Consider the following 13,181-nt stretch of genomic DNA (forward strand, 5'->3'; position numbering starts at 1 on the left):
TTGACTCATAGTAGAAATTACTAAGCTTTCTGATTGTATTGATAATTATTAGTAGTCACTGAGAATTTAATCTGAGACTAACAAAAATGCTTGAATTCATTGATTTCAAGAGATACTTTTAGACAATTTAAATATTTTAGACTAACTACTTGCTTGCATTACATAACTTACATTACACAAAAGAAGAGTAGACTATGGAAAGCTTAGCTGATTTATGATTATCATGACATTGCTAGAGACATGAACTACTCCATAAATCACCTGGTATTTTCCACTAAGATAACACTATCTAATTTAAGACCTGGTCCTAATGTTAAGACCTGACCAAAAGACACCAAGAGCATTATCTCATATTGCAACTCTTATAAACTGTATTCCCACCTTTCCTGTGTTCACCTTGCACCTCAAACTTTAAATACTGCTGCTGAAATAGTTCAAAGTGCTGTGAACATAGCACCAGCTATGAAACAAGACTTTATTTCCATGTGAGACAAGATCTCATCTCTAAGATTCTTAACAGAAGGGTTTATGTATCACTTATCACTGCCCTTGCTTCTGTGTCCCCAGTGACTTACAGTATTTTTTTTACCACCAAAAGCCAGTAGTAAGGCCATAGTTTAATGTCTTCTCTTCTTTAAACCCTATTTATCAAGTTAAATATGATTATGCCGCTTAAGTCCACAACTATTTCTTTCATTCATATAACTTTACATTACTGTATTATTTGTTACCAGATTATTAAAGTAATGAGATGTTGTATCACCCCTGCCAACACATCTAACCATTTTTTTAAATGAAGAACTGTAGTTCATTGCCACAGAGAAAAATTAATGAAAACTACAAGAGAAAGCTTATATTATCTAAAAAGTCCTTGGTACAATTATATATTTTTGGAAGACAAGTATCAATCAAATGTATTTATGATCTGCAAGTTTGTATAAGCACAGAAATTGGTAACACAAAATTCTGTTTGCAACAGTTTTACCAGAGTAAGAAGGAAAGATTCTGCTTACCGAAACAGCTATCATTGTGCTGTCAGGCCGCCATTCTGCTTGTTTATAAGGTCCAAACTGGGAAGCTGCTTTTGAAAGTTCCTTGTAGCTTACGATTAATACACTTGGCTGAAGGAAAAAAATATAAATAATTACATCTCACATAAAAAAGGAAAGGGATGTTTTATATGTTGTGCTATACCTGTAAAGAACTATGTCTCCTTAACAGCTATGTGTTTCCCTCAAAGGAGGTTAAAAAATAAATTATGTATTTGACAATCTATTAGAAAATGGTGCCTTTAAAGAAAGTCCATGGAGAACTGTTGCGACACTGTCATTCCTAATCTCACTCTTTCAAACCCACATGCAAATAAAATACTTAATTGTATAGTAAGGAGTCAATACAGACTACAGAGGTAGTTCCAACTTTGATAAAGGGTGACTGATGCTTAAGATGAACAGACCCACCTTAAACAGGCTCCTATTATGACAAGAACTGTAAAATGAATTAGGATGAAACATTCTATAGAATATCTGGTAGAGTCCATTTGCTTAGCTTCTACTAAATAGGCTGGCCATTGTATTAAATACAACGATAATCAGGAAATTTGTTTTCCACATAAAAGTTGTCAGAACCTGCTGAAAATCCACTTCTACAGTTAGCTGGAAGGATTTTCAAGTAATGAGGTGCACCAATTGGCACCTTTCCTTCTGGGAAGGGAGAAAAGCTTTTGGATGATGAAGACCAGACAAAGCCACCATAGGTACTAAACCTTCATTCCCTTTCACAAATACAATCAAGAGCTGCAACACAAAAACCTACTCCAAAGTTTCCTTTTCTTGTTCTAGTGCTTAGAAACATTCATTCTCCTTAAATATATAGCACAACTGTTTCTATTTTCTTGCTCTTGAAACAATAATAGCTTTCAGGTTGTGTGGATATTTCCCCTCCATTATCCTCCAACCTGGGAGGTGAAAGTTAAATTAAGCAGGACACACTTTTTGTTTTGTCAAAAAAGTTACCCCTCATCTTCATACCCTAAGCTGTCCTAACTTTATCAATTTCAGTTTTCATGCAGATTTGGAGCAGGAAACATTGTACCAGAAAAAGCACACTGAAAGAGAACCAAGAGAGTACAGAATAATCACTCATTTTACTGAAATTAACCACACCACCAGGCAAAGATACCCAAACACCACTACAACCACAGCTGACTGAATTTCTTGCCTTGCTCGATGGGCCAGCAGAAGCAGTACAATAAATATAGAACCATTAATTCTACCCTCAAATCTTGTGAGTGTCCACCACTCCAGAATTTGATAAGTACTACCATCCTACTTGGAATCACTTCCTTCAGTTTCCTTTCAAAAAAAGTAGAGTTACAAACAACTTAATTTTAAAGTTTGAATACTAATTTTAAATAGTACAAAACAAAGCAATGAAATGTTGTCATCATGCATGTAAATAACAAGCTGAATTAGCACCACATGGGCAGCCTTAGCCTTGGCAAATTTACAATATGATTTGGTGTACTGCTAACAGCATTCTTTAAATTTCAAACCCATACAGAACTGAATTATTATAAACATATATGAAGTATAATAAACACACTAATTTTTACCCTAAGAACCAGCTTTTTCAATTTGTGTGGCTTCTTTTGCATCTAGTTATCTAACATTAAACAGACAAGTAATTATTCTTACTAGCAGATTCTTGTTGATTGTTCGCAATGAAGTACACAGCCTTTCACTGATTGACTTAGAACCACCCTAGCTGTCTTAGAATACTGAGAAAAAGTACTGTCTTGATATTCTGCAAACCCAGAGATCATTCTTAAAGCACTTTTGTGCCTCAAGCATTTCAGCAGCTGGCAAAATCAGAAACTCAGTAATACACAGTTTGCTTTCTATATTACTACTCTCTTACAGATTGTAATTACAGTATTTATAGTGTAGAATTCTTGTGGCATTCATTCACAAGAAAGCTGCTATTACAACTTCAAAGCTGGAAGAAGCTTCTACATACACATCAGCTAAAAAAATTATGCAAATTGATTTCTAGGCACTCTGCCTCACAGGTGAGGACTTAAGGAGTTAAAAATGAATGCTTGCACTCTTAATGTTATTTCTTTGTAATTTAAGGACCTTCTTACTAGAAAGTAGATCCACTTCAAATTAAATATGTCACAAAGGCTACCTAGCTACGGGTTAAATGAGGAATTATTACACTGATACTATTCATTTCCACATACTCCATAGCTCAAAAGCATTAATTCAGATGTAAGGAAAAACACGCAAATTTACCCCTCTGTTTAAAAGCTTTCCACACATATGTGAATGGTCTGGATTAACAAAGATAGAAGGAGAGCTCAGGATCCTTCTCTGCTTATGCATGAGAAATAGCAATTCTACATATGAAGTATCTAAAGTGACTGACAGTGTATAATGGCATAGGAATATTTCTGTAAACGGAAATATATATCAACCTAACTACTTGACCCAAGCACAGCAAGCCACTGAACATATTTAACACATTTTAACAAATAAAACCAAAACCAAAGCAAACAAAAAACCAAAACCAAAGACCAAAACAAAACACCAAAACCACCAAAACAAAACAGAACACAGAAACAAAACAAAAAGAGGAGGGAAGGCTTGTTAGTTATATACTCTCCTCTTGTTGTTGCAGTTCATACTCTGTATAGATACAACAGGGGTTTAGATTCTGTTAATTAGAATTTTCCCTAAATCTTTATTTTTTTTTCTGTCAAAAACCCCCTAAATCTCCATATAAGCTTCATTAAAATTCCATGGTTTTTACTGTTCACACTTCTGCATGCAGCTACTAAAATTATAAAGAAATGCAACTAAACTCAACTAATGAATTATGCCCACTGTCTCAAATAAGCCAATAAATTAATCCTTCTTTACAATGCTTAAAACCTACTTGCTGAAATATTAATGACAGAGCCACAGCTTTAGGAGAAACTGGATTCCAGTAACACAGCAAAGGACCTAATAAATAAAGAGTTGTTTGAAAAGAAGTAAACATTTGTTTAGAGGAAGAAGTAAACACATTCAGTTGTTAAGGAAGAAAGAAGTAAGCAAGCCAGTCTTAATACAAATTGCAATTTAACATCTAAAAAAAACTTCCCACAATAGATAAGAAGAGTATCTGGCATTTTTTAATCTGCTGCAAAGAAAATCTAGCATTTTGATACAGTAAATTTTGTCTCTCAGGAGGAATGTGAGGTCAGACAAAACAGAAGCTGCCACTCAGTTACAAACGGAACTGTCAGTGGATGTTTACATGATAAGAAAACGGTGAAAAGAAAAATACGAAATGTAACCTTAAAAAGAATATAGCATTACTATTAGTAAAATGTAAATAAACTCCCTAGAACACTAGTTAACATTACTGAAAAGAAACAGAACTTCTTGTTCTCACAGCTAAATTTTATCTCCTTCCATCAGTCAGCTACCTTGGCTATATCTTGACAAGAACATGTTCCACAGTTCTTACTCAGAAGTTTTTATGCTGCACCACAATGTTTTTCTAGCATTTAAGATGCCTCTTTTTTACTAATGTGAGATTATAACATGAAAGTAAATCTGGTTTGCATTACCAGAAATGAACTGCACTGTTTGTAAAAGTAAGGTAGCAAGACAGCACTATCAACAAAGTCACTGAAATTCAAACTACCTAAAAACTCACAGTTGTTTCATTGTCAATTGTACATTGAGAATCCCTCCAGACTTTCCACTATGTAAGACAAGATCTGTATCAACACCTGGACAAAATACCTGTGTAAACAATTAAAAAATCTACAATACAAAACAAAACACCACAGCAAACCCATTATGAAAGAATCCCAATTTGTTACTGTTTTGTTTAATTCTACCTGACCTAATACAGTAACATGTTCACTTACCAAGTGTTAGCAGCATAACCCATGTCAGAACACTTAGCCATGTACAAAGCAGTTTTAATCAAAAAATCCATTAAGGTAACAAACCCTGCCGCACATTCTCTCAGCAAGCTTAGATAGAGGAAATTACCAGTTGGCTTACCTAACACAAGCATTCTACCACATTTGATGTAAATTCAAATCAAGCTGACATTTAAACCCTTAATTAAGATGTGAATGTTGTTCTACAAAGGCCCTCTTTAAATAGGACAAGTAGCCTGAACAGACTTGAACAACAGCCCTCCCAGAAGAGTTTGTTTATTGAGATATTTACAGAATGTCACAGAAAATGACACATTAACCAACCAGAAAGAGGTACAATCATTTGACAGAATATAAAATAATGAAAAAAATAATTTTCTTGAACCAGATTCTCTGGTTTGACTGGACATTAATGACAAACTATGCATACTGTTGATTCTACAAGTAGGGCAGAAAATAGAATAGAAAACTACTTGATTAAGTCTGAAAAGTAAGCACATGACCTGACAGCACATATGCAACATGGTCTTATGTACAGGTTTGGTTTCTTAATCAATCTAAGCACCTGGCTGTGGATAATTATTAAAATCTAATATTATCACCTCCTGATTATAAACATCAACAATCCATCTCATTGAGGTTAAAGAAATTTATTTGACAAACTGAGAAATTTTAATCTCTGTTTAGTTTTACATGCCAAATACTTCAATGCTCCATTAGGCTGTAGGCATAAGACAAAAACCAAAAACACTCTTCAGATAAGCTTATCATCTAAGTGACAAAGATAAGGTTGGGAGAAAATAGAACAAAACAGAACAGAAGTCTGGTGACACTGTGCTCTTCACTTTGTCACTACACGGTCTGTGCTTCACTTAAAATGCCAAAGCTTTGTAAAATTACATACTAGTAAAACAAAAATGTTATATGGAGAAAAGCAAGCATGTGTGCATAAGGAACAGAAAAATTCATATAAATAGATTACAAAAGGCCATTTTGTCAATAACAGAGATACGAGGTGATAACAAATTAATTTATAAAACCAAGATTAATTATAAAACCATAACTCCTTTAACTTAATTTTGAAAGTGTTTGGAAGCTTAGAATCAACAGAGTATCTGCCCAACAGAGCAGACATAGCTTCCATTTGTGAGCTTCATGATTATTGTGAAATAATTCAGAAAACCAAAGTGCAGAATTGTCAACCACTACCTATCCCAAGTCAAAGTTTTCTGTTAACCTACTGCCCAAAAATACTGCCAAAAAGCAAAGGCATATTCTATACATTTTGGTTTTCTGTTACATGCAACTGTTACATGGACACTGAAGAGTCATAACTGAGAATGTCTTTTACCATAATACATGTAATTATGACACAGCTTTCAGGAGTCATCTATTTTATAATACAGGTGACACTGAAAGCCTGAAAGTCCTACTGAATAACCACATGACAATTTTGGATTTCTTTAGATAAATTCATCAATGTAACATTTGTTTCATTATGTAATCATAAATGAATCTCTTTAACAGAAGCAACAGAGCAACTGTTACAGTTACTGACAAACAAAAAGACCCCTGGCCTTCTCAGACAGGGGTCTAAAGGGCATAAATATGAAATCAGCATTTTGGGGATTAAACTACTAAGGAAGAAAACACGGCAGAAGCAGTGGGTAATCTTATCTTGCACTGATGCTATCTGGGTCATATTGTTCACAATACACAGCAACACAACCACTTTTATCAAGACATCTGTTGTCCCATTCTGCAATCAAATTCTGGATAAAAAGGCTGTATCTAATTTTATTAAGAAAAAGCCAAGCACAATAATTCTGTAAATTGTTCTGCTTACAGTTCTGAGATTAAAATACAATCTTAAAAGCATACTGAAAACTTTTCTTTCTAACAGCCTTTTAAAGTAAAAAAAGACGACAGAAACAACTCTAGATAATTTTAATGGATTTATTAATATATCTTATGAACTCTATGCACTGTATCAAAAGTAACTCCTTTTATAGTGCGGCAAAATTCCAGGTTATGGAGATCACTTCCTCACAAGAAGCCCAGTCCCCAGTTTTGTCCTACTGTAGGCTTAGATTTAAAGCACACATTGACTTCAACTCTAATACAGCAACAGCTAGAGATGAAGAGCACATATGAGAGAGAGAGAGACTGTGAAAGATGTCTGAATATCAATTTAGTCAGCATTTCAAATGAATACCAACTATTTGACCATCTAGGATTCTGACATGCAGGCTTTCCCAAAAGCTTTTTTAGTTAATTTAGGTTCTCTGACTCAATATCAGATCATTAGAAAGAAAGAAACAAAAACAGAAGTTCAAAAAAATGAAAGTAAATGTAAATCATAAGTTGAGAATCATATAGATAATCAAGAATTCTCTTCTGGATGAGCAGATGGGACAAACTACTCTTGGCTTCAAAGACCTCACAAAACTGGTTTTCACTGACAGATTGATAGCAGATAGTCCCAACAACCTACAGAAGTTTTTATTAAATATTCAAGTCCAGTACTTACTCCTCATTGTCACAACACTGTTAATACTAAAGAAAGGAAACGCTGAACCATATTTATACATACAACTACATCAGCAGACTGCTCTTGTTGCACACAACTCACTTGTCAAGGCTTAGGCAGGGAACTCCACTCGTCTGTGACACCTTCTTCCTTTGCTGCCCTACCCCGGCCCTTAATACCTAGAGCCCTATGGGTGAACTTCTAGAATTCAAGAGATAACTAAACCAATTTAAAATTGAATCCACAACTGTTACAGGACTAACTTTCAAAGGGCCAACTATAATATTCCTTTGATCCTTTCATCAACTAAATAAACAGACTTCTATAGGCTTCTATCTGTTCATTAAGCTTAACAGCCCTGTAAAAAGACATCACCAGTCCACCATAAGCTCCATTAAAATAGAGGTGCAAGAGGAAAGATAATGCCACACAGGACTGTACAGCTATCTTCTGAAACTTCAGTTCACAAGTCAATCTATTAAACAGCAATTACCTCATCATAGCATTTCAGAAAGGTTCTATCATTCATTGATACTTTTTATTTCAAGCATCCAAATACTTAAAAGTACCCAAATGAAAACGTTTGACAAGCTTTTCCATGCTATCAATGAACACAGTTATGCCGGCTCTTAAGCCTCAAAGAATTATCTGTGGTACGTAGACCTAAAACTTCTGATTTAAGGAAAATGCTTGAAGCAGAGGTCTCCACAGTGGGGTGTATTTAACAGAATCCAATAGGGAGTAAGAAAGGATTTTTTGTACCACTAAAAAATAAAGTAAATTTTTTTTTAAAGTGTTCATTTTGACATTACCTCATTCTTTTTTGTTCCTTCTAAAATTCTGGAACAGGCATCTAAGAGATGTGGTTGATGCCCACAGTGAAGCAGTTTATAAGAGCATTTGAACAATGTTCTTAATAACATGATTTAACTTCTCGTCCCTCAAATTTTTTCAGGCAGTTAGACTAGGTTCCTTCTAAACAGATGAAATAAAATTAGATTATGTTGTGTATGCTTGATAATGTAGTACAGTAACACATACATATAATTCATAAATAAATGTCAACGTAACTGGGGGCTGCGCTCAACAGCCTTTTACCAATATTGGCACATGATGAAAATCATTCACCTGAGTGGTCTTCTCTATCCATAATTCAATCTCTTCTAACATGTAAACTTTTTGGTTCAAAAACACAAGCAGAATTCTGTCTGTTTTTTTTTTTTTCAAAACCAGTTATCTGGTTTTGAGTCTTAATACCTATATTGATTCTAAAACAAGAAGCAATCCACACTTTGGGATCAACTTTCATTAGCTCTAATAGTTCTTAGCACACAGTAGGTGAAAAAGACCTTTAAACATTACTATGTCACCTTAAAAATACACATACTGAATGTAAACTCACTCACCTGGAAACATTTCAAACAGCCCCATTTCTGAAAATTTCAAAACAGAACTTACCCAATCTCATCACCTCATTCTTAAATTAAACCTTTGATAAATAGCTGAGATAGCAACAAGTTTTAACAAGAACACCAGCCTAAAGGCTTTTCTGCAACAAGTTAGTGCAACCTGACTAGAATTTATTCTTGTTACAAAGACTGTATTTCTGACAAATTAAAACATTTTCTAAAATGCAGTGATTTTATTTTGTCAACAAACATATATTCAAATATAAACATATGATTTTAAGCTTCAAAACCCTCAAAAACAAACAAGAAACTGAAAAAAAGAAAAGTCGGGGGAAAAAAAAAAAACCCAACAAACTACATCCAGGACCACAGCTACGTACATAAGAATAAAGCAAGAAAATCCTGTTAGAAATTAGCTTGACCAAAACCTTTATTCTTCCAGGTTTTTGATAACAGCCACTGAGGTCATGAGATTGTAACACGTTTTTCAGTATAAGATCAGTCAGTGATCAGGCCTAGAAAAGTCAGCACCTTCCTCAAAAGCACCCATTACAAAGTGAACCAAAATCCATTTTAAAAATATCAATGACCTGTGAGTTTAATCAACCCTTCTGCACCAGGTGAATTATTTTAGTGCTCTATCTGTAGCCAGTCATACAATGTTTAACATTTCAAAACAAGTCCAAGCATGCAAGCTAATGAACCTTGTCCCTAAGAACAGACCATAAAGTAAACTACATTCCAGACAACAGTGCACATCTTGAAAAGCCTTTCATGAGCCTGTTGTTTTCTGTGTATTTCCATGCAAAAAATCAGGTCTGCTCTGTTGACAGACTAAAACTACAGGTTTAACAACTGGCAAAAGCTACACCATAAAGTGTACACTTTATAAACACTGTGTGCCATGAACCTAAGAAAACAGGCCAGATGATGATGTTCACACAGAAAAGTTACCGGGGTGGTTATGTACTGGCTGGACACCTGGGTTTTAAAACAAGCATCAGCACCCCGGCAGGAACTAGTGAACAGCCTTACTGAACATAATAAAACAGAATGTGATTAAATACATGCATAACTTAAAACAAGATTTTAAGGCTAGGACTGTCATTTGACATCTTTCAGAATCAGCTTTCTAAAACTAGATTGCTGGTTTTCCCCGGTAATCTGAGATGAACTCTATAAACCACCTGGATCTAGAGATATTTATAGACAGATTTAGGGTCTAATATAGGCAGTATTTAAAAGGATCCAGCACCAAAATTTAAAGATAGTATCACAGTTTTAATTGACTGCATCAAATCAAATTGACAAACAGCATTTTTGCCACACATTAATACAATGTGAATTAAAAGCAAGGCGCTTAATGTCAATTATTTAGTTTCAAACTAGATATAACTAGACCAGCACCTTCCATGCAAATGTCATCACAAGCCAAGCCTTCTGTTAGAGCCACAAAATCTTTAAACTTCCCATAAAAAGTAAAGTTTGCGAACTTCTATGTTATAACATGCCACGTAGTGATAGCATTTGTTCTGTCTTTCAGTGTTTCAGATCTCCTATATTCATATATTCCTTTATATAAAACACAGAAAATGCAAAGGTTTAAGATGTGAAGCATATATGCAAAAAACCCCACACTGCTACTACCCCATACTCCTTATGTTAAGTACAAGCAGAACGTACAGTCTCAAAAAAAAGTAGCTTGGAAGTCTAATATTTTATGAAAAACTGGTGTTAACTGCAAGCAGATTGATATTGCATTTTTTCTTAAGACTTTATTGCTATCACTAAACATTGCGGATAACTACTCAGTTTCACAGATACTGGAATATCCTATAAAGCCATCATCACATTTCACAACCGTTTCTGAAAGAATAAATTAGCAGACGACAGATCTTTTCATCTGGGAGAGCAGGGTCCGACAGCTTATAAAACGATGGATACTCACTCTGCAGTACCAGATGCTTAGTTGAGATGGGAACAAAACTGCGAAGAAAGCTCTCTGGGGATCCGTCTGGATGTGAAGCGGTTGCTCCAGGGACTCCAGAGGACACAAGAGTCTCTTGGGCCAGCCGCTGAGGAAATACATGGCTGAAGATTCCCACAGGAGCTGGCGCTCAGCCTGCTCTAGCCTAGGCGGGGGGACAGCGGGGCATCAGCGGAAGGAGAGACACAGCGTCCGCGGCCGACCAGGCATAATCACCGGCACATCGAGGAGACCCTCGGGCTCAGCACCACTGAGCACGGGGAGCTGAGGCCTCCCCAGCGCTGGGGCCGGTGCGGGGACGAGGGAGCGCCGCAGCCGCCGGGGCGGAGGCGGATGCGGGCTGGGCAAGGGCCGGGCGGCCAGCGGGAGGCGGCGCGGGGGACGCGGCCGGGCGGTCACTGCTCCGAGTGGGCGCCGGGGCGCTGCGGCGGCGGCAGCAGCGGCTCCGCCCTCCCGCGGGTGTTTCGCCCGCCCGCGCTCCGGATCGGTGCCGTCGCCGCCGCTGAGGCCCCCGCCGCCATCTCCTCCCCCTTCCGCTTCCGCTCCTCTTCCTCCTCCTCCTTCTTCCGCTCCTCCTCCTCTTCGGATCCTCCCTCTCCGCCTTCTCTTCCTCTTCTTTGTGCTCCTCCTCCTCCTTTTTCTCCTCCTCTTCCTCTTCTTCTTCCTCCTCTCTCTCCGCCCGCTCCCCTCGCTCCGGTGTGCGAGGCCCCGAGGGGCGGTGGCGGCGGGCCCCGAGCGAACGGAAATGACGTCATATAACAACGCGTCACCGCTTCGGGCGGAAAAGGCGCATGTGGGGTCGGGGCTGAGGGAGCGTGTGAGGTCCAAAGGGAGGGAGACGGAGCGGGGGGGAGCAGGGAACCAGAGCGGAGGTGGCAGGATAAAGAGGTGTGGGATCAAAGAGAGTGGGTTTAGAGGTGCTCTGAGGAGGAAGTTATTTGCTGTGAGGGCCCTGATGGGGCCCTGGCACAGGTTGCCCCGAGAAGTTGTGGATGACCCATCCTGGAAGTGTGCAAGGCCAGGTTGGATGGGGCTCTGAGCAGCCTGGCCTGGTGGAAGGTAGGAAGCCTGCACATGGCGGTGGGCTTGGAACTAGATGACCTTTCAAGTTCCTTCTGACCCCGGCTGTTCAGTGGTTCTGTGATGAAATTCATGTGAGAAGCCTTGTGAGTCTCCGGTGTGAACATTGCCACTGAGGTTGTCTTAGGGACGACGTGAGCGCAGGGCACAGCTGCTCACTCAGTAAGTGTGCTGCATCTTGGGCTTGGCATCAGGTTTCTGACAGGTGCTACCACAAACATTTCTCCCAGCTGATGAGTTGGATGGAGGATCCATGGTTATTTTTACTTGTTAATCATGTTTTCATCATTGACCAAGTGCTTTTATTCACATACTGGGAATAAAACACACTGCTCTCTCCTGCTGGGGAGAGCAGGAGTGCGTGGTGTGAAGGATGAAAAGTAGAAACTGAAGCTGTAGCTTTAGAGGTGGTGAATGAGGCTTGTTAGTCTTTCTGTAACTATAAAACAGAAGGACATAGAAGAGAACCACGTGCCACTGCAAGGGCAATGCCTCTTGGAAAGAAATAGCTAGTGGTGGAAATAGTCAGTAGAGTGTATGAATCAGCCCCTCGCACAGCCTGTTAGAGGAGTTCATCTGGACTGAGCTGTCTGGTAACAGGTCTCACAGCATACAAATTGCCCAGTGCTCTTCAAAGAACATAAGTTATCTGCACACCTAAGGCCTTTTTCCCAGCAGTTTTCTGGTTATGTTACCATATGAATTTACCATATGAATACCATTTTCCAGCTGAAATATTTTCATCTGGACACAAAAAGAAAAAATAGTTAATAGTCCACATATATTAGAATTCTAAGAAAACCATAACACAACCCGGGGAAAAAAAATTGTAAGAACAAAATACCCAGATGTTTCATGCCTCAGGCTTTTAGTTGCACGAGTTGGAAATGCCTTTAAATCAAATTCACCCCTCTCAAATATATGCCAACCAGTGCTTTATGCTACAAATACTGTCCTTGCTTTAGTCTTCTGTGAATCCTTTTTGATCCGTGTTTTTGACTGCTAGCCTCCTAAATTAGGAAATGGAAATTTTGTTAGGAGTGTGGCATCATCTCATTTTGCTGACTCTCCTTCAATTCCACAGATTATGAAAGAAATGGTACAAAATGCATGCTGAAGAGTAGTTAAAACTATAGAATCATCCTTCTTGTGGGTTAATTGCATTTAGCCAAGCTCATTTTACTTGAAAATAAGGAGAAATTTGTCGAAGAAATTCCTTGAAACCTGTTAGTA

At 37.9% G+C, this 13,181-nt stretch overlaps 1 protein-coding gene across 6 annotated transcripts in view; it reads right to left on the reverse strand.

Annotated features, from left to right (window-relative positions):
• RIC1 (RIC1 homolog, RAB6A GEF complex partner 1) overlaps positions 1-11,419 on the reverse strand; it is a 46,504-nt gene extending 35,085 nt beyond the window's left edge. For 2 of the 6 annotated variants that reach the window (XM_079329993.1, XM_079329994.1), the window contains exons 1-2: positions 10,830-11,418; positions 1,014-1,121 (exon numbers count right to left, since the gene is read on the reverse strand). In XM_079329993.1, coding sequence (XP_079186119.1) covers positions 1,014-1,121; positions 10,830-10,970 — 249 coding nt within the window. In that variant the 5' untranslated portion in view covers positions 10,971-11,418. Of the gene's footprint in view, positions 1-1,013; positions 1,122-10,829 lie in introns of all 6 variants that reach the window. The other 4 variants (XM_079329996.1, XM_079329995.1, XM_079329992.1 and 1 more) reach the window with 3 other exon arrangements.
• Between the last annotated feature and the right edge of the window lie 1,762 nt (positions 11,420-13,181).

This window comes from Erithacus rubecula (genome assembly GCF_903797595.1).
Source record: "Erithacus rubecula genome assembly, chromosome: Z".
NCBI classification, from domain to species: Eukaryota; Metazoa; Chordata; class Aves; order Passeriformes; family Muscicapidae; genus Erithacus; species Erithacus rubecula.